The sequence below is a fragment of the Solanum tuberosum genome, unplaced genomic scaffold (assembly GCF_000226075.1).
Source record: "Solanum tuberosum cultivar DM 1-3 516 R44 unplaced genomic scaffold, SolTub_3.0 scf00055, whole genome shotgun sequence".
In the NCBI taxonomy this organism is placed as follows: Eukaryota; Viridiplantae; Streptophyta; class Magnoliopsida; order Solanales; family Solanaceae; genus Solanum; species Solanum tuberosum.
The window spans coordinates 487,869-509,194 of NW_006238981.1; the positions used below are offsets into that span (position 1 = coordinate 487,869).

The 21,326-nt window shown below is 34.1% G+C and overlaps 6 protein-coding genes across 6 annotated transcripts; 2 read left to right on the forward strand and 4 right to left on the reverse strand.

Annotated features, from left to right (window-relative positions):
* The first annotated feature begins 495 nt into the window (after positions 1-495).
* On the forward strand, positions 496-3,267 carry LOC102595188 (cysteine-rich receptor-like protein kinase 1). Its single transcript, XM_006344360.2, has 6 exons — positions 496-1,214; positions 1,456-1,575; positions 1,667-2,017; positions 2,116-2,350; positions 2,426-2,570; positions 2,668-3,267. Exons 1-6 carry the CDS (start codon positions 500-502, stop codon positions 3,061-3,063), a joined length of 1,962 nt encoding a protein of 653 aa, XP_006344422.1. The 5' UTR covers positions 496-499; the 3' UTR covers positions 3,064-3,267.
* Positions 3,268-4,688: 1,421 nt separating this feature from the next.
* Positions 4,689-7,696, reverse strand: LOC102595511 (SUMO-conjugating enzyme SCE1-like). Its single transcript, XM_006344361.2, has 5 exons — positions 7,538-7,696; positions 7,271-7,354; positions 5,425-5,577; positions 5,221-5,337; positions 4,689-4,966 (listed from the first exon to the last, which is right to left on the reverse strand). Exons 1-5 carry the CDS (start codon positions 7,604-7,606, stop codon positions 4,904-4,906), a joined length of 486 nt encoding a protein of 161 aa, XP_006344423.1. The 5' UTR covers positions 7,607-7,696; the 3' UTR covers positions 4,689-4,903.
* A 1,511-nt stretch (positions 7,697-9,207) lies between these two features.
* On the reverse strand, positions 9,208-9,711 carry LOC102595839 (SKP1-like protein 1B). Its single transcript, XM_006344362.1, has one exon. The coding sequence runs from the start codon at positions 9,661-9,663 to the stop codon at positions 9,208-9,210; it is 456 nt and encodes a 151-aa protein (XP_006344424.1). The 5' UTR covers positions 9,664-9,711.
* A 1,736-nt stretch (positions 9,712-11,447) lies between these two features.
* Positions 11,448-12,661, forward strand: LOC102596181 (uncharacterized). The gene has a single exon (XM_006344363.2). The coding sequence runs from the start codon at positions 11,548-11,550 to the stop codon at positions 12,544-12,546; it is 999 nt and encodes a 332-aa protein (XP_006344425.1). The 5' UTR covers positions 11,448-11,547; the 3' UTR covers positions 12,547-12,661.
* An 84-nt stretch (positions 12,662-12,745) lies between these two features.
* LOC102596516 (histone-lysine N-methyltransferase ATX4-like) lies at positions 12,746-15,185 on the reverse strand. Its single transcript, XM_006344364.2, has one exon. It carries the CDS (start codon positions 14,898-14,900, stop codon positions 12,969-12,971), a length of 1,932 nt encoding a protein of 643 aa, XP_006344426.1. The 5' UTR covers positions 14,901-15,185; the 3' UTR covers positions 12,746-12,968.
* Positions 15,186-16,870: 1,685 nt separating this feature from the next.
* On the reverse strand, positions 16,871-20,159 carry LOC102599130 (LRR receptor-like serine/threonine-protein kinase GSO1). The gene has a single exon (XM_006344450.2). It carries the CDS (start codon positions 19,931-19,933, stop codon positions 17,009-17,011), a length of 2,925 nt encoding a protein of 974 aa, XP_006344512.1. The 5' UTR covers positions 19,934-20,159; the 3' UTR covers positions 16,871-17,008.
* Between the last annotated feature and the right edge of the window lie 1,167 nt (positions 20,160-21,326).

A 21,326-nucleotide genomic window follows, 5' to 3' on the forward strand; every position in this document is an offset into this window, starting at 1 on the left:
GAGCAAATAAACTGTGATGGAACATAAAAATTAATACTAGCCATTTATATTATTATCTCAACTCAACTCTCGAACAAAATCGAATCGAAAATCATTGACATTACTTTCAATTTTCCCCAAACGGGGTAGTCCCGTTATTTTCTTCTCTCTTCCTCTGCGAAAAAAATTAATTTTTCACAACACATTTATGCATTCTCATGTGTGTTTGCATAAAATAAAAAGAGAAAGGAAGAAGAAGAAGGAAAGGTGGAGAAAATTGAAAATAAGTCCACTTTTAGATATTTTTCCATAACCTATTTCAATCCTTTACAAATATGTTTTATTTGTTACAGAAATACCAAATTGTTCATTGTACAAATGGAAAATAGCTTAGGATCAATCTTTGTCCTGTTTAAAAAAAAAACGAAGAAAATTGAATTCTTATTACTATAATTTAATGCCTTATGCACCAAGATACCTTGAACATGTTACGTTCATCTCTTTAATTATCTTCATATTTATGATTTCTCCGTCTCTTTGTGATCCTAGAACTTCTGTTGCTAATGTTTCTTGCAAGCCTCGAGCAAATGTGGCGAATAATGTTGATTTAATACCAAAATTTACACAAGTTATGGAGACTCTCCATGATTTCATTATGGAAAATAAGTCTGCAACATATGAAATGAATACGAATGCACCTGATATTTATGGAATGGCGAAATGCCATAATGATCTTTCTCAGGATGATTGCAAGCTATGTTTTGAAGAAGCTAAAATTAAGCTAACAAAATGTATTCCTGCTCCTGGTGGCTCTGTTTATCTAGACGGTTGCTTTCTCAGATATGAAGATTATAATTTTTTCGACGAGAGTATACTGAAGAATTCATCTATTTATGTTTGTGGTGCTCCCACGGATATAACGAATGATCAGTACATGAAGAGGGATTTTGCTGCAAGAGTTGATCGTGCAATTGCGAATGTTACAAGCATGTCGATAGTGAATGGTGGATTTGGGGCAACGATTGTGAAAAGTGGATTGCTTGCTATTTATGCATTAGGACAATGTTGGGATTATTTGCAACCAGAAATATGCACTATGTGTTTGAATAATGCTGGAGATATGCTAAGGAAATGTTTGCCTGCTGCAGAGGGAAAAGCTATGAATGCTGGTTGCTATTTGAGATACTCTTCTAATAAATTCTTCGATGATGGAGCACTAGTCCTCGCTGATAAAGGTAACGCCAAAGAATTTCTTGTTAATTAGTCTCTGGACGTCCCTGATACACTAAGCTCCCACTATGCACGGGTTTGGAGAAGGGACGGAGGGTCTATTCTGTAATGTGTCTAGTCTTACCTGCATTTCTGCAAGAGCTAGGTCGTCTCCATGGCTTGTCTATTTCTAGCAAAGGAAATATTTGTTACTTGTATAAATATTTTTTAGCTAACATTTGGTCTGGTGTTCAATTTTTTTTTCAGGACCAACAAAGTGTAAGAATGTATGGATAATTGCAGCGATTGTATTATCGTCTATCTTGGGAGTATTTGCTATTTTAGGAGCTTTTTTAGGCTATAGAAGATATTCTCAGGATAAAGGAGGTATACTTTCAAATCTTGAATTTCATAAATCAGTTTCTGTTTGTTCATGTTCTGATGGATCTTCTGCTTATCGCGATATGTATATATATAGGTACAAATAGGATTCATAAGATTCCACTGGCTCTTGAGACGTCGAAACTAAATTTCAAGTATGAAATGCTAGAACAAGCAACAGGGGGTTTTGATCCTTTAAACAAGTTAGGCCAAGGTGGATCTGGTTCAGTATATAAAGGGATTCTTCCTGATGGCAAAAAAATTGCTGTGAAAAGATTATTGTACAATACGCGTCAATGGGCAGAGGAGTTCTTCAATGAGGTCAATTTGATCAGTGGTATTCAGCACAAAAATGTTGTGAAACTCTTGGGATGTAGCATAGAAGGACCAGAGAGTCTTCTGGTTTTCGATCATGTATCTAACAGGAACCTTGATCAATTGCTTTTCGGTAACTATTCTTCAAGTTTAATCTAACTAGTAGTAGTATTTTACTATACTTAAATATTTTAGAGACAGGTTCAATAATTTGATTGATTTTTCTTGAAGATAAGAACAAACGTCAATTTTTAAGCTGGAAGGAGCGATTTGATATTATATTGGGAATAGCAGAAGGGATAACACATCTTCATGAAGGAAGCAAAGCAAAGATCATCCATAGAGATATTAAAAACAGTAATATTCTAGTTGATGATGAACTCGTCCCAAAAATTGCTGATTTTGGACTTGCTCGACGTTTTGCTCCCCATAAAACTCATGTCAGCACCGGAGTTGCAGGAACGTTGTAAGTTATCAATGTTTGAAATTGGTTTTTCTCCAAGAATACTTGTAGTCTATAATATGATTAACTCTGTTGTAGGGGATATCTAGCTCCTGAATATCTTCTTCAAGGATGTTTAACAGAGAAAGCAGATGTTTATTCATTTGGAGTGGTGGCCATAGAGGTTGCGTGTTGTATAAAGAGCAACGTCTTTGTGAGTGATAACGGATCAGTTCTACAATCTGTAAGTCTCAAAACCATCCTTATTCAGTAACAACTTAAGCTTTTAGACGATCAGTTGGTCATATAGTTTGTGCTTTTTTAACTCTTGTAATATATAGGTGTGGAGAAATTACAAGTTGAATAAGATTACGGAGTCAATTGACAGTAGGCTGATGAGTGACTTTCAAGAAGAGGAGGCATCGCGTGTGCTTCAGCTAGGACTATTGTGCACACAAACTAGAAGATTTTCGCGACCATCTATGTCTCAAGTGGTAACAATCCTAAGAAACGAAGAAATTGAAATTCCAACGCCAATGCAACCTCCATTCCAGAACTCAAGTTTACTAGCTCCTCCAGATACAAGCAGTTCATCCATAACTAAAGATAGTTTCTGCTCAGAATGGTATTCCACAGATGGAATTTCTATTCATTCTTCTGAGTTTGCTAGCATTTCTAGCTCTCAATCAGGTGATTTTTCGACGTGTGAAAACAGTAGACTTTTGAAAATTGCTTGAGGATTTTGGTTGCTTGCCATTAGGTCTCTGAACCAAAGATCAAAGGATTTGGAACTGACCCTATTTGCACATATGTAAAATTTAATAGCAGAGTCATGACTTGTAAATCACGGCAGCATTGCTTTCGTTGGTGTAACTGTAACTATACAATTCAAGAGGATGAAATAGATTGAATCGATAGAGCTGTTTATGGAAAATGTTACATTGCCAGTACTGGAAAATGTTATACAGTTTCTTGTCCTGATAAAATGGTCTCAGTGGTTGAGCTACTCTGAAGCAAAAGACTAATATTGACTTCATGTGACAAGAGACATAAACAAAGTTGATTGCTCATATGCGACGCATCTAATAGTTATTATCTCATAAAATCACTTTCATTATTAAAGGAAATTGGAATGAAGAAGACATATATGACTTTCTGAGAGAAATATTAGATGGTCGTCTAACTTTTTCAATAACTATAAAAATTACAGACCATGATCTAATGTTTTCTCATGCTCAAATTGGATCATTAGACCATGATTTAAAGACCCATATTTCGTAAGTTGCAATATGGAGGTCATTTACTGATGAAAATTTGTGTATTAATTTGAAAACATAACAAATTACTCCATCAAAACCTTGCCTATTTGGGAAGTCTGTGTAGCCCAAATTGGTCCATTTAAAAACTTAAAAAGAACTTGACATATTGGTCTCTTATTTTTGGAATATATATGAATGCTGAATTGGTAGTGCAACATATTTCTTTAAAAACCATAAAAAGGAAACACCAAATTTCCATAAAAAAAATGATAGAAGCAGATTCTTATTTGGCAAAAATCAATTGAAGGTGTACTTTTTAATGGTAACTTTGGAATGTTGCAAAATATTCTCATATTTCTTAAATTTTGTGTCTAATCAAACTATGTCACATAAATTGAGACGACTTAAGAAGAAGTGTATTATTTTATGTAAAACAATATATTAGCTAGCATCCAGTCAGCCTGCCCAAAATGATGATATTTTTATATTGGAGTATTTTACCCGTTGCCCTAATTCCAAACATGTTGCTACAAAACTCTATATAAAACGCAAATATAAACCCTAGTAAAGCCTCATTTCAGTGTTCGCCTCCTTTGCTTCTCTCTTTTTTTTTTTTTTTTTTTTCATTTTATAGTAATTTATATGTTTCACTTCATGGATTTTCATGTATATATCTCATACAATATAAGTATATTTTCTTTTTGCATCAATTTTTTAATGTAGTTTTATTTGTGATTAAATAATGTGCAAAAACTTCCATCCGCTTGTAAAGCAATAATGAGCAAAGCGGCCATATTTTTGCACAAAGGGAAATTGATGCTTTGAGGAATTAGGCACTCTTTATATGGTGTGCTTTTTTCTGAATCTAAAAGGTTCTACTTTACTTATAAGTTTGACCTTCCTAGGTTCAAAGGGCAGACATTGAAAGATTTTTCATGTCATCATTATAATCAAATATTTTCGTAAGATTTTTGAGTTCAAGTTCCGAATATAGAGTAGCATTTGTTAGAGAAAACTTCACCATTCAATATGAGACTTTCCAATACGAAACAACGGAAGGGAAACCAATTTTAAAAAAGGTAAACTTTTATGCTCACGTTTGGTAAGCCTCCAAATATAACAAGTTACGTATAATGCTCAGTATTCATAATCTTATACTGGGAATAGGGTGGTAGTTAAATAAGTTATTTAACAATCCTCCAAAAAAAGGAACCAGGATACAAAGATGCCCTAACATCCTACTGACATTGCTAAGACTCGGGAGAAAGTTTAATTTAATTATTTACATAAGTACTAGTTCTAAAGCAGCTAATTAATATTACAGTAGAGCCGGATATTGCTTAGCCTGCGCCTTCACTCGTTTCTTGTACTCAGTTTTATCCTGCAAATGTGATGACCACATTATTATACACAATGACAATTCAGCTAAATTTGGGAACATATTTCGATTAAGCATTGTTATAAAGGACGGTTGTTATGGAGAGATCCGACTCTAACGGACAATATGATGCATACATGATTCAAATACAACAACTGACAACATTGTAAGGATTATGTGTAAGAAAAGAAATCCGGAAGTGTTGAATGTCAAAAGATAAAAATTGTCCAAAAATGTGTCAAACTCAAGTACGATACCTTCTGCACATAGAGCTTATGGCACTCAAATTGTGCTGAAGAACTTGGATTTGGCTCGTCGAGTAATTCTTGGATGCCCACCAAAATTTGTGTAACTGTAATCGCTGGACTCCACCCCTAGGAAAAGGTATTTGCAACAATTTAGAGCTGTAAATACAAATCAGCAACACAGGAAATAATGCAATGGCAGCAACAAGAACTTACCAAGCCCGTGTTGAGGATAGACAAACATACATCTCCTGAAGGATAGACATTTATATGAAAGAAACCTGGAGGAAACTTGCACTTCGGGGGTTGACTAGGATAGTCTTCACTGAAGAGCATTATCAGTGGATAGTGACCCCCTTCCCAGTCAGTCTGTAAAATTTGAACATTATTCTTCACAATCAACTCAAGAAATAAGGTGGAAAAAAAAAGGATTTTGATTACAGTAAATAGAAGCAAAATATATGTCGTATCAGGAATATCTAACCTTAACCCAATCACTAAATTTACAAAAAAGAAAGTAAAAGACTTGAAAGTAAGAGCAAATGATTCAATAACTCAAAAGTCAGGTTAAGAAAGCACTTCTTCACAAGCAATGGGGGACAGATTGATCGAATAATCACGGGAAGTGCCTCGTGTAATCATTCCATCACTCGTGTGACCCAGTGGTTATGTTGTTCAGGCCTCCTACTAGGCAATGTGTGGGCAATTAAAAGGGATCCCAAGTATTGGGAAAATCCACTTGAATTTCTACAAGAAAGAATTTTTGACCCAAGAAGGAACATAAAAACACTATCACATTTTTTCGTGTTATCTGCAGCTTGTTGCTCAGACGTCCTACTTGTTTGAGGCAAACCATATGAACTCTGATTTGATACGAATATTAGCACCATGGAGATTCGAAGTCTATTTCAAGGACTTGAGTGTCTATCACAGAACAACAGCAAATTGATTCAGGCCTACAACTGACAAAGTCATTCATATATCATCACTACATATGTGTTTACACCTCTAAGTTTGACAAAGTCATTTAGCACTATCCTCCTAACTTCTTGTTCTTCGATTTCGGTTGTCACCTGTTTTTTTTCTGTGCTTCAGCTATCGCATTATTCATTGTCGTTAGTGCTCTTCATTTCGCATTATTTCGTTGTTGTTATTGCTCTCATTTCTGTATTCCCTTTTTCAAACAGTTTAGAAATGTTTTATTTAAGTCGACGGTCTACTGGAAATAGCCTTGAGGTAGGGGCAAGGTCTGCTTAGTGCTTACACTCTATCCTCCTCATACCCACTTGTAGGATTACAGTGAATATGTTGTTGTTACTAAAGATTGATCAGAGAAACGAATATGCTTAACAGACTTCCTGCTCTTTCTCATAGATTTCAGTCATTCAGCTGTTTCACCTGGAAACTAATGAGACTAGCTAAAACTGTTAGTAGACTCAACTCCATGAGTTCTAGCTTGAATCGAGCAGGGTAGTAAACCATAAAAACACTCAGCATTCAGCAAAGAGATATATGAATTATTAAGGAAAACATTATGAATGAATTTGTTACTTTTTCTTGAATTGCAGATATATTTTTAACTTTTTCTCCATTACGCCTTTTTTCTGCTAAAGTTCACAACTTTAACTGCAGGGAGCACTATCTAAAGCTTATAGATAGAAAATAGAGAGGACCAGCAGTGATACAGATTCTGAAGCCTAGGGCAAAAACTAGCACAAGTACTCCAATCATTCAAGGAACAAATCTTGAATTTAACTCACCATATTTTAAGGATAGACCAAAGTAGATGCACCAAACAGTTGCATCTACCGTGAGTAATTCTGCATCCATTGCCAATATTGGAGTGGAGTTATAACCATGTCAGAAATACATTTTGGGTTTTTTCGTTTGTCTACGTTTTTATTTTCCACCCAGTGTTCAGTACCAGCATGATCCACATATTATAGCTCATACGCTCGAACTCGAAACCTCATCGGATACTTAACCCACTACATTCTGACAAACATCAATACATACAAAGAAAAGATATGGCAATTTAGAAAAATTCACAGAAGAAACTTACCCCAGGTTTACCCGGGATAATACAACGCCACACCATCAAATTGGCAGACCCATCAGGACCAGTCTCCGGCCTTGCCACAAAACCCTAACCATAAAAAAATTGACATAAACAACAATTAATTTGGTTTCACACACCAAAGTTCCACGTTGAGGTACTAAACCCAATTTCTAGTCTATACTAAATTAAGAATGAAAGAATATTTATCGAACACCACAACGATTTATAATTTTTTAATTAAGAAGAGAAGTAAGATGTTAAGGAACGCACATGTGGGTGATTCTTACGCCATGCTTTCCTCTCCTCAGCGAGACGACCACGCGCGATCCCACCGGCCATGTTTTTTCTGTCAAAATCAATGGAGTAATAAACTGAAGCTGAAAGGGTTTTATTTACTTTTTTGTGGGAAAACAAAGGGTCCTATTTTCTCGAGCACTAGAAAAAAACAAAGGCTTTTATACACTTGTTATATTTTGTAAAATCTTTTTCCCACTTGTTTGCTTGATTTTTCTATGCATACTTGTCCTTAATTATAATTTATTGATATGTGAGTTTTACTTTTCAAAATACAAAAAATATACCGTCCTACTAGATACTTCTATTAGATAATATATACAAGTACAACATGGATTCAATATATATTACTTTATATTTGTTTTAAGTTATGTGACGTGAATTTATAAAGTTCATCAGATTTTTTATATGTTTTTTTAAAATATTCTAAGTTGTTTATTATTGTGATTTATAGTAATTTTCAAAATAATATATTACACTCGATCTGTCATAATTTATATGATACTGATAGAATTTCGATAGTATTCAATTTTTTTTACATATTTTTTAATATTTTAAGTTGTTAATTATTGTAATTTATATCACTTTTGTTACATAATTTTCAAATAATACATGTTACTCCTCATGTCTCAGTTTATATGGCAATGATAAAATTTTGAGAATTATATGATTTTTAAAATATAGTTAATTATTATAATTTATCATTTGAAAAAAATATATAACTGACTAAAAAAAAAAAACAAATTTAAACAGAAAAAGTACGAAATTTTTAGAAATATCATCGACTAAAAGCAAACGTAACAAACAATTGCCGTTTTCTAACCGATTCTATAAAGTCAGTAGTAATAACTAATAACTAATAGTAACTAGTTTCAAGTCCCCTCGTGTCCTAATGCTAAACATATAATGACATCATAAAAAATTGAACTGTAATTTAAAATATTTTCAAGGGATATATAAATAAAAATAAATAAAATTATTTCCTTTTTAATTATGTATAGAAATATTTATTTTAATTAAATAAAAATAAAAAGGCTAAATGAACACCAAAAGGAGTACTATTATAATGGTCAATATGCTTGCCGACAGAGGGAACTTTAGGAATTTTGAATTGACGAAAAAATCAGTTTCTTTCTTGCAACTCTTTTCTATGATTTGTTATGTTAGGTATAGGGTTGTGTTAGGGTCTTTTTGCTTTGAGACTAGAATTTAGAATTATTTTTATTGAAAACTCATACTATTAATCCCGAATGGTATGAACTCAAAAAAAGCATTTATGTGTTGCTTGCAAGAAAAAAAATTACTTTTTCGTTTTAATTTAAGTAATATATTTCTATTAGGCATAAAGTCAAAGAGGGGAAAAATAAACTCTTAAAATTTATAATTTATAATTATTTTATTAAAGGTAAAGAAATTTTTTTAAATTAAGTTTGTTCCTATCACAGAGAATTTGGAAGAGTAATAATTGATGTTTGACTAATTAATTAACGCCTTTTCTTTTTGGCTTTTTTTTTTCAAAATTAAAGAACAATTCTATTAAAAGGAACAATAGAATATAAAACTAAATAAAATAAAATAAGATACAACTAACTAGACAGTTTTAATCCTAAAATAAAAAAGAATAAATATTAAAAATAACTATAAAATTATTCAAAAGCCCAAGCATTCTCTTTACGGATCTCCTCTTCTTCCTCAGGAGTAAAATCATTCTTGATATCAAATTCTTTACGTATTTCTTCTGGTGTTTTTCCTTTAATCCTATCGGCAACTTCTTGACACATCATATCCAATATCTCCTTATCGTTAAGAAAATTAGCAGCTAAGATAAGAGCATGCAAAATCGAGTGGTGCACCTTCACAAAAGCCTTGTCAAAGTCCATCAGCACGTCTTTGGAGACGCCTTCCTCTGAATGTTTCTTCCAATATTCGATCACTTTGGTCATTGTTTTGCTATTGACATTAGGCAGGGGAATGACGTTTGAAACACAATCATCTTCAACCATATTCTTGATAGTTTGTGACCTTACGGCTATCGCCTCGTCCAATACAAATTTCTTATCATCACAAGTCTTTAAAGTTAAGAACTTTGTTGAAGAAGACATGATGATAAAAATATATTTGAATAAACTCAAAAGTTCTTGAATTTTACTTCAAGTTCTATCAATTCTGTATATTGAAAATAACTAACAATAGCCCTATTTATAAAAGTAAGAAATCAAATTAAACTAGGACTAGGAATCACTATAACTGACAAATCCTAATTAAATATGAATAAGTAAATACCATAAATAACAAATCCAAAACACCTAGGATTCCTACTCCAACAATCCTAATTAAACATGAATAAGTAAATATCATAAATAACAAATCCTAAACACCTAGAATTCCTACTCCAACTTTAAATTATTATTTTCTACAGAAACTAAACATTTTTGTTTTTCTAGAAAACAAGCTATACTATTACTATAGTATTTAGTAGAATAGTAGTTGAGTTACTGTAGCGCGTTACTTTATTATATGATTGTCAAAACATTTTTTTTTAATGGAAGAATAAGTCCTAAAGCTATTAATTTCTTCCTATCTGGATTCTGGCCACACATATCTGGACTTACCTCAAAACTTTTAGAAAATATAAGTAAAAAAAACAAATAACTAAAAACACGTGAGGAAAAAGATAAATCAAAACATTTTCTTTTTTTGAAAATGACGTTACCCTCACATATTTGTAAATTTGAAAATTCTTGAGTCAAGTTGTCAATTAAAGCATGCATTTTCCTATTTTTCTTTAAAAATTGTATTTCTAATAATAATTATGGAGTGGAAAATATTGACTATGTATGTGGTCTTTCATTCTGCACTTGAGATCTTCTAGATTTGATATCTTATTATTTTTTTTTGGTTTGAAATTGATGCATGCATGTCTGCGTCTAAGTTAACTGCAATTACAAAGACCACATAGAAGATTATAATATTTTATTTCAATATCAACGTAATTTAAATGGCTCAATATATATAAGAAAATAAATGTTAAAATAGTTTAGAGAATAGATTAATTATTATTTAAAGTCTTTCTATATAATGTAATTTTAATGGAGGTCACCACGTCTTAAAATTCATAGTTGTATTAGAATTTGGTTTAATACAATGATAATTTCTTAAGTTTATCATTAAGTTCATTTAGCCATTCAATTACGATATGATAAAAAGGTTTCGTATGTGTACAGTGTACTCATGAGCTCGTTATATAGTTCGATGTACTTTGAACTTGATGCAAATCATTAGATTTATCCTCAAATTATTGACAATCTTTAAAAAAAAAAACTCTTTTATTTGAACTAATTGTACTTAAATACATCCCTAATCTTCCAACATGAGTGGAATATACCCCTATATTCTCGTCAAGTTTAGAGGTGTTTTCAACACTTCTCTCGACTTTTTGTTAAGATCGAGCACTATGATCCTACAAGAGTTTGAGACTAGTTTTCAATACTTCTCTGGATCACTTAAAATATTTCACTCTTGGTATCATATGTATTCACCTTAATAACATGAAAACCTCATGAATATTTCAATTGATCATGATGTGTATAATAAAAAAAAAGAAAATATATTTTAGATAAATTCACTTATCTACCTAATAGACGTTTGTGAACCTGCCTAGATAATACTTTTTTCTAATTGTTTGGATGCTAAATTAAAATATTTCACATTTCATCATATACTATCTAAAAATAAGACAAATTTATTAGAGTATATATAGTACTTGTAGTTGTTAGGATGTTGCAGTCTAAATTGAAAAGTCCATAATAACAGACAGAAACCAAAGGCGGCTACAACTCTGTCTGCCATTGGTCAAATTTATCATCAATTTCCTTCCTCTTTCCATCTTACTAACTACATTTATACTTATATAATATCACTCATCTTCTTCCCCTGTTTTCTGAAACTGAGCTGAGTTTTCCATCATTTTCTCTAAGATTAATTACATGGAGATAGATGATAGTGCTTGTACTACTCCTTATATTAGTGCTTGTACAAGCCCTCAACATCGTTATGGTACGTTGTTTCTCAGTGCCCCTACTAGTCCTGCTCGTGTCTCCGCTGCCCTCTCTGATGATTTCCATATAATTAGTGGTGGGGAAGGTCTAAAAGTACCGTTTAATTGGGAGGAAAGGCCTGGAATTCCGAAATCAAGAGATCAAATTAATGATGATGAGGAGGATTTTGTTTTCGATTTTAGTGGACAGTTGGAAAGAAGCTCTGTTTCAGCAGCTGATGAGCTTTTTGATGGTGGAAAGATTAGGCCATTAAAGCCACCACCTAGATTACAATATGAAGCTGATTACAAACCATTCGATTCGCCTAGATCGCCAAGATCACCTAAGCACAGATTCAAGCAAACTTTCTCTCCGCGAAATAAGAAGGATATTGATCCATTTGCTGCAGCTATACAACACACTGCTCGAATAGAAAAAATCGAAAAGCCTAAAAAGACGAGATCTTTATCTGTTCCTGATCTGGTATTTGATCACGAAAGCAATCAGGAGACCACAAAGACTAGCCCATACTCTTTGTGTTCCGTTTCATCATCGATATCACTCTGGTACAGAAAATGGAAACTGAAAGATTTGCTTCTATTCAGAAGTGCTTCTGAGGGCAGAGCGAGCAGTAAAGATCAACTAAACAAGTTTTTGAAGAAAACTCGCGAGCAGGAGGAGGACGCCAAGACTTCAAGCTTCAGATCAACTGCTAGTAGTGTTGCATCATCATCGGTATCAACCTCCTTGATGAGGAGGAGGAGGGAGATTTCAGCTCATGAGATGCATTACACGTTGAATAGGGCATTCTCCGAAGAGATGAAGAGGAAAACATTTTTGCCATACAAGAAATTAGGGGTACTAGGTTGCTTAGGATTCATTCCGTCAATGGATGATACAAGTTTTAGTGGTGTTGCTCCTTCTATGTCCATGAATCGTCGTCAATAAAATCTCATCATCTCTATGTGAAATTTTTTCTTCAATTTATTACGTTTAAGTGTATATCGTAGTTTGTAACATTTATGACCTCCAATCTTCTTGGCAGAAATTAAATCTGTTTGTATAATATTGTATTTGAGATATTTATCTATGTATGGAACATGTTAGCGCGAGGAAACGATGAAAAACACAATAATTAACATGCTACATAATAATATCTGCATCAAATTAAAAGAAAATATATGTCATGGGAGAGGAAAAACTCTCACTGTTCTTACATGTTATGAAGTTATATAGATATTTGCATGTTAAGCATAAACAAAAGAATCAAATTAACAGTAAATTGGAGTATGGGTGAAGAACAAAATATCCCCACAATCCTTTAACAGTTAGGAAGTGGAACAGTCAATAATTTATCTACCTATGCTAATCTAATTCATGAATTTGCTACAGTTGGGAGCTCCACAATGACAGGGGACTTTAACCTCATCATTCTGATCAGGTTCAAATCTGTAATCAAAGGTTAACTCATTCCCTGCTGAAACATCCTTTTTAGCAAAAAGAACGATCCGATCCTCGTTTTTTCCAAGACTCATGATCCTTGAAAAGCAATTTGGCATGCATGAGTGGTTGATTAATCTTGCTATGGATCCTTTCATGGTTGCGTCAATCACTACTTCTTCATTTATCCTGAAGAAGTAACAGTTCTTGCCTTGTGACTTGTATTTACGCTCTCTAAGGTCAGCGACACTTCCCCTTATCTTCTCACCCACATACTCGGCTACCATTTCTCCTTCTTGAAGCTTTCTCTTTGCAAAGAGACCCCATCCATGTATACCGGATTTTCCAAAACAAACCCGGTGGTTTATAGTTATACTCAAATGATGCAATCTCTCTCTCAATGTTGGAAAATTCTTTTCTTCTTGATGTTGTTTTGAGGTTAAACTCTGTATGGCTGTTAGTGAGTGATGGTGAGGCCTTGTTACCCTGTGGATTATTGGTTCTGGTTTAGCTTTCTTGTCCGTTGATGGTCTGAAAACTCGACATCTAGCTGCAGAGAAATCATCTGGTTCGTTAGTTTCAGCTGATGATGCATCGGAAGGCATGAGCCTCAAACCTTTCAACACTCGGCCTCCATTTCTTCTCTGAAGCAAATTTTGGTTCGAGTAAACTCCACCAGAAGTTCGCATGACTAAAATGTTATCCTCACTTGGGGCTTTATGAGAAGCACAATACGATAACCATTTAGTTGTTTGTGTTCCGTTCTTCTCTGAGCACTGCATTTCCATGTAGTATCCAGCTCGGGAAGCACACGTGGAGTGATAAGATATCGTGCATTTGCTGCATTGTATGCAAGAACCATGAGTCTGCTGGCATATACTACACGCTTGATGAAAGGACTTTGGTGGAATCACGAGAAGTCCTATGGCAGGCTCCATCTTCTCATAATCAACAAAAGCAATTTCAGGTCTAAACCAACCACAAGTGACATGAACCCAAAAAGGATCAACTTCAGTAGGTTTCAACGCACCCCCTTTGACAGGACACAGACAACATTCCCTTTCAACTTCTGGAGTTTCACAAGCCCGGCAGACCCACGAAGCTAAATCTTGAACCTCTCTAGCGCCATAACATTCTTGATGAACAGCTATCTGGCACCTACTGCATATAATAATCTTGTTGAAGTCCCAATCTTCAATCCATCTACAAATGGCGCAACGTTCTACAGTCCACTTTGCATTAACAGGATTATACTTTTCTTGCAGGAGTGACATCAATTGCTGCCGCCTATCTATTTTCAAAGGAGTAATTCCATGACCATTGTTATTCGCAACCCATTCCCCTAGTGGCTGCATAGTCATCATCACCTTAATACTGACCTTCCACTTTTTCGCTCTGGAACCAGCATGCCGTTCCCATTCACCAACTGTTAGCTTCTTAACCCTGCAAGAACCACACCTACACTCAACCATATGAAGTTCTGGAAAATAAATCCCTTCCATCCCATTGCAAATTACAGCTATAAAATTAGACTTTACTCCACAATCGGGGCATAACGAATTTCCGTTAAGATCACTGCAAACTTTCTTACCTGCCGAGCAGCATATATTGATTTTCCTCAATTCAACTTTGACCTCACGATGAAGATGGGATCTTGGACTTTCTGCTGAAAAACAGTAATCTTGAACTTGGGGCAGAAAATTTGGCAATTTACTTTCTTCAACTTTAACTTGAAAGCTAAAATCTTTGAATCCAGCCCTAAAAACTTCATCAAATTTCTGTTTCTTGGATGTAAAAAACCAATTTTCCCTATAAATTTCGTCGTCAATCTCTTTCTTGTTTGTTTTCCGTTTCACAGCCATTCGAACTTTACTTCAATCAATACTTAAACTTAAAACAAAGGCAATTTCTTCATCCGCGTCGGCAATTTATAAACCCTAAACCCTAAAATACATGAATTCGATTGCAATTCCCAGTAAACCCCTATTTCTCAAGATTTACGGAGAGTCGAATCCGATGAAACAAACAGAGTATTGCAAATTTATGTTCAACTATTTCTACAAATCTACTTTCGCCGTTGCCGTTGCCGTCGCCGGAGAAAGAGAAGCCTCCGATTAAAAATAAACGGCAAGACTCATAAAGAGAGAGTTTAAGGAACTACATATTTCCTATTCCCATTCGGACAAGGATTTTCTTACATTTATAGGTTTCGGTACAGTTTATGGGCTTCTACTGGGCCTGAAACTTTCAGATAAAATAAGCCCATTGGGCCATTATCCCACAAGAGTCAAGCATCTTCTTGCTTAGTGAATTTAATTTCTTTTAAATAATGGAAAATTTTTATACAATGTAATCAATTACTCAAAGTTATAGCTGTTATTTATTCGAACCGTTTTTTAACAAATCAGTTTTTGTTTCCAAATCTTGAAATAGAGTAGAAGAAGCAAAAACATATTTTGAGCCCATAAATTGTTTGTGTCCTTAAGGATTTATAACTCCTGTTGTTAAGGAATCTCTCAAAATAAAATGGAAGAATATTTCTAGTGACAATGCGAATTAGAAGACTTTGATAAGTAAAAATGGCAACGAAATCACACTGGACACTTACGCTTATATCTTTGAATGAAATATACTTCTTGATTTTTCTAGTGAAAAACTGAGGTGAAGTCTTGAAATTTATGGTGACAAGATTGGATGCTTGTTCATTAAAGACGGTCTATTCAAGGATTTAGTTACCGTTTGAGAAACTTTTAAAAATCGTGAATTTTAAATTAAAATTTTGCGTGAAAAATAAATAATGAAAATAGTAAATTAATTAGGTCTAGAAAAATAAATGAGTGAATCCGAAGCCGAGTGACAACAACAACTTGAGAGAGACTCTTTTTCTCAACTCTTTAAAAGCTTAGAAGAAATAATTCTAAATATAAACACAAAAGTTCTCTTTTCAAATTTCATTTGTCTATTTTATTTCACCATTTCTCATTTCTGCACAACATTTGACACTTTTCTAACAGGAAAAGCATGCAAGTTGAGGTCAATTTAGAATTTAATTTTATAAGTTCAATTTTAAATTTGTTTTAGTATAAATTCATTCTTTTTAAAAATTATGAATTCATATATAGTACTTATAATATTTTTATATATAGTTAATTATACATAAATATATATTTCGTAAAATCCAGTAAAATTTTTGGCTCCACCGCACAACCCCACCTTTGACAACTATCATATGCTGCCAACTTCTATATCTAATCAAATTTCAAAAAAATCTAAAAAGTATTATTTCCCCCTTGATATTTTGGCCAATGAACTGTTTACACCATCCCAAAAGTACCTTAAGAAAATGCAAACAAAATGGTTCGGTCGATTTGCTCTGTAATTTTCTTCACTATGTGGTAGACAATATAATTAACCTATCTCACTATACTCATAATCACGAGTCTCTCATCGCACAAAGGCGGATTTAGAGTTTTATAATATGAGTTCACTATTGAAAAAGGGAGAAAAAAAATACTCTATGCTTATTAATACGAGTATTTTATTATGATATATATATTGATTGATGTTTAGTTTTAAGGCAATTTTAGAAATAATTTGAGGAACAAAAAAGTTCATGTTGAGGATAAAATAGGAAAAAAAATATATTTTCTTTTGATATAATAAAAGTTTAGCATATTGGATAAATAAAAGTTAACGAAGGAGTACTCCACATTCAATCAAGTACACTATTTAGCCTTTTCAAAGCATAAGTGTCAACAGATAATATTAGATCAATTCTAAGGAACATATACATAAAATATCTAATTTAACAGAAAGATCATGAATTCACGCGTACGTCTTTGAATTGATGGGAGTTTTCATAAGGTGATTGTTCTTTACATGTAAACCCCCACATAAACAAATTAATCTCAACACATGACAAAAGAATTTACAAAGTAGAGAGACAAAACAAAACAAAACACCTCTTAATTTAAACTAAAGGTTTTTCTGTGCTATCTGATGAACTTACACTAAGATTAAACATGCAAGTCCCTTTAGATATTTGCTTCTCTTTAGATGAAACTAATGATGTTGTATTCCAATATTGTCCACTTTTGATCTCTTCTCCATATACCCAATTTTCCCCTTGTCTACTTTTACTCTCAATTCCACCATTCTCTGAGCAAGAAATTGTAACTTTTCTCCAATTGCACCAAATCCTCAGCATGATATAAAGCAGAACCATGCATATAACTGTTGCTGTTAACACAATAGCCACTGTTATCCCTACAACACTTGCTTTTGACAGCTCCCAAATTCTCTCATGTTCCTTTAGTTCAGAACAAGATAGTAATGGTGGGCCACATAGGTTATGATTGTTTCCCATGAAAGAACTTAGTGGGAATCCTGAAAATGTGGAAGGGATTTGGCCTTGAAGATGATTATATGAAAGATTGAGTCTATGTAAACTTGATAACCTTCCAAGTGATGGTGGGACTTTTCCTTGAAGTTGATTGAATGAAAGATTCAATCTTTCTAACTTTACAAGGTTTCCAAGTGATGATGGGATTTCACCTGAAATGTGATTCTTGCTGAGGTCTAGTATTACTTGTAATTCGGATAAAGAACCAAGTTCGTAAGGGATTGAGCCTGTTAAGTTGTTTTCAGAGAGCCTTAGCTCATAGAGCTTTTGGCATTTTTGAAGAGTTGAAGGGATGGAACCAGAGAGATTGTTTCTTCGAAGATTCAAGACATTTAGACTTGTGAGATTGCCTAGTTCTGGTGGTATGGGGCCTGATAATCTGTTGTAACTTAGAGAAAGTTTGAGTAACTTTGGAGAGTTTCCAAGTTCTGTTGGAACTGTTCCAGTGAAGTTGTTGAACGAAAGATCGAGTTCACCAAGATCTTCTATGCCTCCTAACCATGTGGGAATTTCACCCGAGAATTGGTTAGAGCTAAGGAGAAAATGACCAAGGTTTTTAAGACCAGCAAGGGAAGGTGCTAGATTTCCGGTCAAATTGTTGAATGATAAATCAAGAAACCTGAGATCCTCAAGTTGTCCGAATTCAGAAGGGAGTTCTCCAGTGAAAAAATTATTAGCAAGGCGAAGACGGGTTAGATTTTTTGACAAAGCTAGCTCAGAGGGAATAGGACCAGAGAAACTGTTGTTTGTTAAGTCAAGAGCTGTCAGAGAATCTAAACCAGCTAAGGGGAAAATGTTTCCACTGAACTTATTGTGAGAAAAGTTAATTTTGCTGATATTTTTCAGAAGGGAAAGAGATTCAGGAAGTGGACCTTCAAAGGAATTGTTGTAAAGAGTAATCAGGTCCATCTCTGAGAGAAATCGAAAAGTTGGTGGCAATGATCCTGAAAGTTTGTTATCAGCCAAAGCCAGTTTTTGAAGCTTCCTGCAGTAGCCTAAGCTTGATGGAATCGGACCTGACAACTCATTCTGCCTTAGCTGAAGAATAACAAGATTCTTAAGCCTCCCAATGTTATCAGGAATAGATCCTGAAAGTTGGTTACCGAAGAAATCAACGCTTGTTAAGCTGGAGCAGTTTGTCAACTCTCTTGGAATACTTCCTGACAACTGGTTTTCGTAGAGGTATAGTTCACGCAGCCTTTGAAGCTTTCCTATTTCAACTGGAATTCCACCAGAGAGCATGTTATGAAACAGGTACAAATCTTCCAAGTTAGTCAAGTTTCCTATTTCAGGAGGTATAGTTCCAGTAAAGCTGTTATTGTTGAGCAAGAGGTCTGTGAGACTTTCTAGCCTGTCGAGGCCTCGTGGCAGCATTCCTCCAAAGCTGTTACCGGAGAGATCCAGTTGTCGTATGGACGTGCAGTTCAATAACTCCAACGGGAAGTTCCCAGACAGCTTATTGTCAGCCAGAATGAGTAGGCTTAAGCTTGAATCACGGAGACAGAAGTTACTCGGGATGCTTCCTGTTAAGAAGTTACCAGAGAGTGATAAAGTCTCAAGATTCTTCAGCTGAGTGTTGAGAAGCCTTATGGTTCCTGAAAAGTTGTTGTTTGACAAATCCAATGTTTCAACCAGAACCAACTTGTTAAGCTCAAAAGGAATTTCTCCTTCCAATTCATTGCCAAACAAGTTCAAGTACTTCAAATTGGAAAGATGGCTCAGCTCAACAGGAATCGAACCAGAAAAACTGTTGTTTGCCAGGTTCAAGATTTCGAGTGATTTGAGCTGACCAATTGAAGCAGGAATCTTTCCCTCAATCCTGTTGTTTGATGCTGCAAAATTTTGAAGATTTTTGCAGCCGCCAATTGCATCTGGTATGGGGCCACTAAGACTGTTTTGCTGCAAGTCAAGATTTATCAGCTGCTTCAAATTACCAATCTCATTTGGTATCTTTCCACTGAATTGGCAATAAGCAACAGCCAACACTCTCAACTCAGAAAGTTTACCAATTTCTGGTATCAATTGTCCTGTCAGCATGTTGGCTCCAATTCTAAGAACTTGCAACTTCCTCAAACGACCGATATCCGAAGGAATCTCACCAGTGAGAAAATTAGAGAAAAGAAGCAATTCCTCCAAGTTATGAAGCTCTCCTAATGCAGGAGAGATTGTTCCATTAAGAAAATTGTCCGAAAGATCAATCACTCGAAGAGAAGTGAGATGCGCGAATTCTTGAGATATTTGACCTTCTAGTCCTGAACTAGTAAGATTGAGCCTCACAATATGAGATTTATCATCTGAACATGCCACTCCATTCCAGGTACACATGTTAGTCCCTTCAGACCAGTTTTCAAGAACTCCATTTGGATCAACAAGTTCTGACTTTATTCTCAAAAGGCGATACGAATCAGATGAACCATCTGCTGAAGAAACAGCAAGAACAACACTAACTGCTGTCAAGAAAAACAGCAGATAAGAAAAAAGAACACTTCCCATGCCAATATTTGTGAATGGAACACAACCTCGGAACTTAAATTAACAAATGCATAATTTATGAAAGAATTTGTGGGGCTGGTTTTTACTTAAAATGGAAACTTATGAGTAGCATGAAGCTAATATATTTGCTAAGAGAGATAGGAGGAAAGTTAACAGTGTCCTAACTTGACAAGCCAAAAAGGAATTTGGAGTTTAAATAGTTTGTTCTGCCTAATCATCTTTCCAATAAAGTTGATGACAATCAGCATGAAAAGTTTTCCGAGTTTAATAATAGTTTTTTAGTGTTACCATATGACTATTCACACAACTAGAAACAAAGTTATTTTCCACCGCAAATCAATAGAAAATTTGTGTTATAGAACATGATTTTCTCACTCATTTTTTCACCGAACCAACTCACTGAAAAATGCATAGTGGGAAACTTCCTTATTTTTTCATAAACAATTACTATTTTTTTTCTTTTCACACCAATTCAATCAAAATATCTGTAGGAATAGCCGCTAAATATTTTTCAGTGGAAAAACAATGATTTTTTAGTAGTGTCCCTTCACTTTCCAAGTTCTAGGTAAAAGGTGTGCTATTGTAACCTTATTTTTTTTACTTTTTGGTTTAAAGACAGGGCAATCATAGAATTATGGAGCATGTGTTAGTAGCTTTAAAGATGATGAAATGTATGAAGATAAGATGTTGTGATGGCTATGTTGAAAAAATAGTTACACAAGAACAAAAAAGTTATGGGAAAGAGTCCCACTTGCTCCTGCAAAAACAAATCAAGAAAAGTGGACCTTACTCTATTAAAAAAAAATGGACCTTTCCCTAGGAACTCTTAACTCTAAATGGCCCCTCTCAAGTCAAGTTGATGAAATTTTTGAATCAGATATTCCTCCATAAAAAAAAAAATTACATCTTTTCTTTTTAGTCTGTTTAAAATAGAATGATCTTTTTCCTTTTTTTTTTGTAACACTTTAAGTTTCAGTTTTCCACGTGACATGTTTAAGACTACAAGATTAAATGACATTTTTGTATATTTGACATAACTTTAATTTAGGGTCATAAAATTGAAAAGTCTTTTTTAATTTCTTAAATTTTGTGTCAAATCAAACTAAATCATTCTTTTTCAAATGGAGAGAGTACATGGAAAAGAATGTTATTGAAAATGAAAATCTTTTGGAATTTATTGCAAAAAGATCAGATCATGTTTGACTTTTTTTTTTTTGAAGAGATGTGGTCATTTAAGCTTCACCCTTTTTGTCAACTTAATTGGTATAGCTCCATTATATAATTTGCAATACACCATCTAGCTTGTTGTTCTTTATCTCCCCTAATTTTGTTTGAAATTAAATATCTAGGCTTAGTGACATGTTTACATAACAATAGCAAGTGTGTCCTACGT

Excerpts from the sequence above, each read along its gene's own strand:
- LOC102595188 (XM_006344360.2), top strand. The coding sequence starts at position 500 with ATGATTTCTCCGTCTCTTTGTGATCCTAGAACTTCTGTTGCTAATGTT. Across the intron at positions 1,215-1,455 it reads ACTAGTCCTCGCTGATAAAG|GACCAACAAAGTGTAAGAAT; the intron begins GTAACGCCAAAG and ends TTTTTTTTTCAG. Across the intron at positions 2,018-2,115 it reads CCTTGATCAATTGCTTTTCG|ATAAGAACAAACGTCAATTT; the intron begins GTAACTATTCTT and ends TTTTTCTTGAAG.
- LOC102595511 (XM_006344361.2), bottom strand. The coding sequence starts at position 7,606 with ATGGCCGGTGGGATCGCGCGTGGTCGTCTCGCTGAGGAGAGGAAAGCA. Across the intron at positions 5,578-7,270 it reads TTATCCCGGGTAAACCTGGG|ACTGACTGGGAAGGGGGTCA; the intron begins GTAAGTTTCTTC and ends CAAATTTTACAG. Across the intron at positions 5,338-5,424 it reads CTATCCTCAACACGGGCTTG|GGGTGGAGTCCAGCGATTAC; the intron begins GTAAGTTCTTGT and ends ACCTTTTCCTAG.
- LOC102595839 (XM_006344362.1), bottom strand. The coding sequence starts at position 9,663 with ATGTCTTCTTCAACAAAGTTCTTAACTTTAAAGACTTGTGATGATAAG.
- LOC102596181 (XM_006344363.2), top strand. The coding sequence starts at position 11,548 with ATGGAGATAGATGATAGTGCTTGTACTACTCCTTATATTAGTGCTTGT.
- LOC102596516 (XM_006344364.2), bottom strand. The coding sequence starts at position 14,900 with ATGGCTGTGAAACGGAAAACAAACAAGAAAGAGATTGACGACGAAATT.
- LOC102599130 (XM_006344450.2), bottom strand. The coding sequence starts at position 19,933 with ATGGGAAGTGTTCTTTTTTCTTATCTGCTGTTTTTCTTGACAGCAGTT.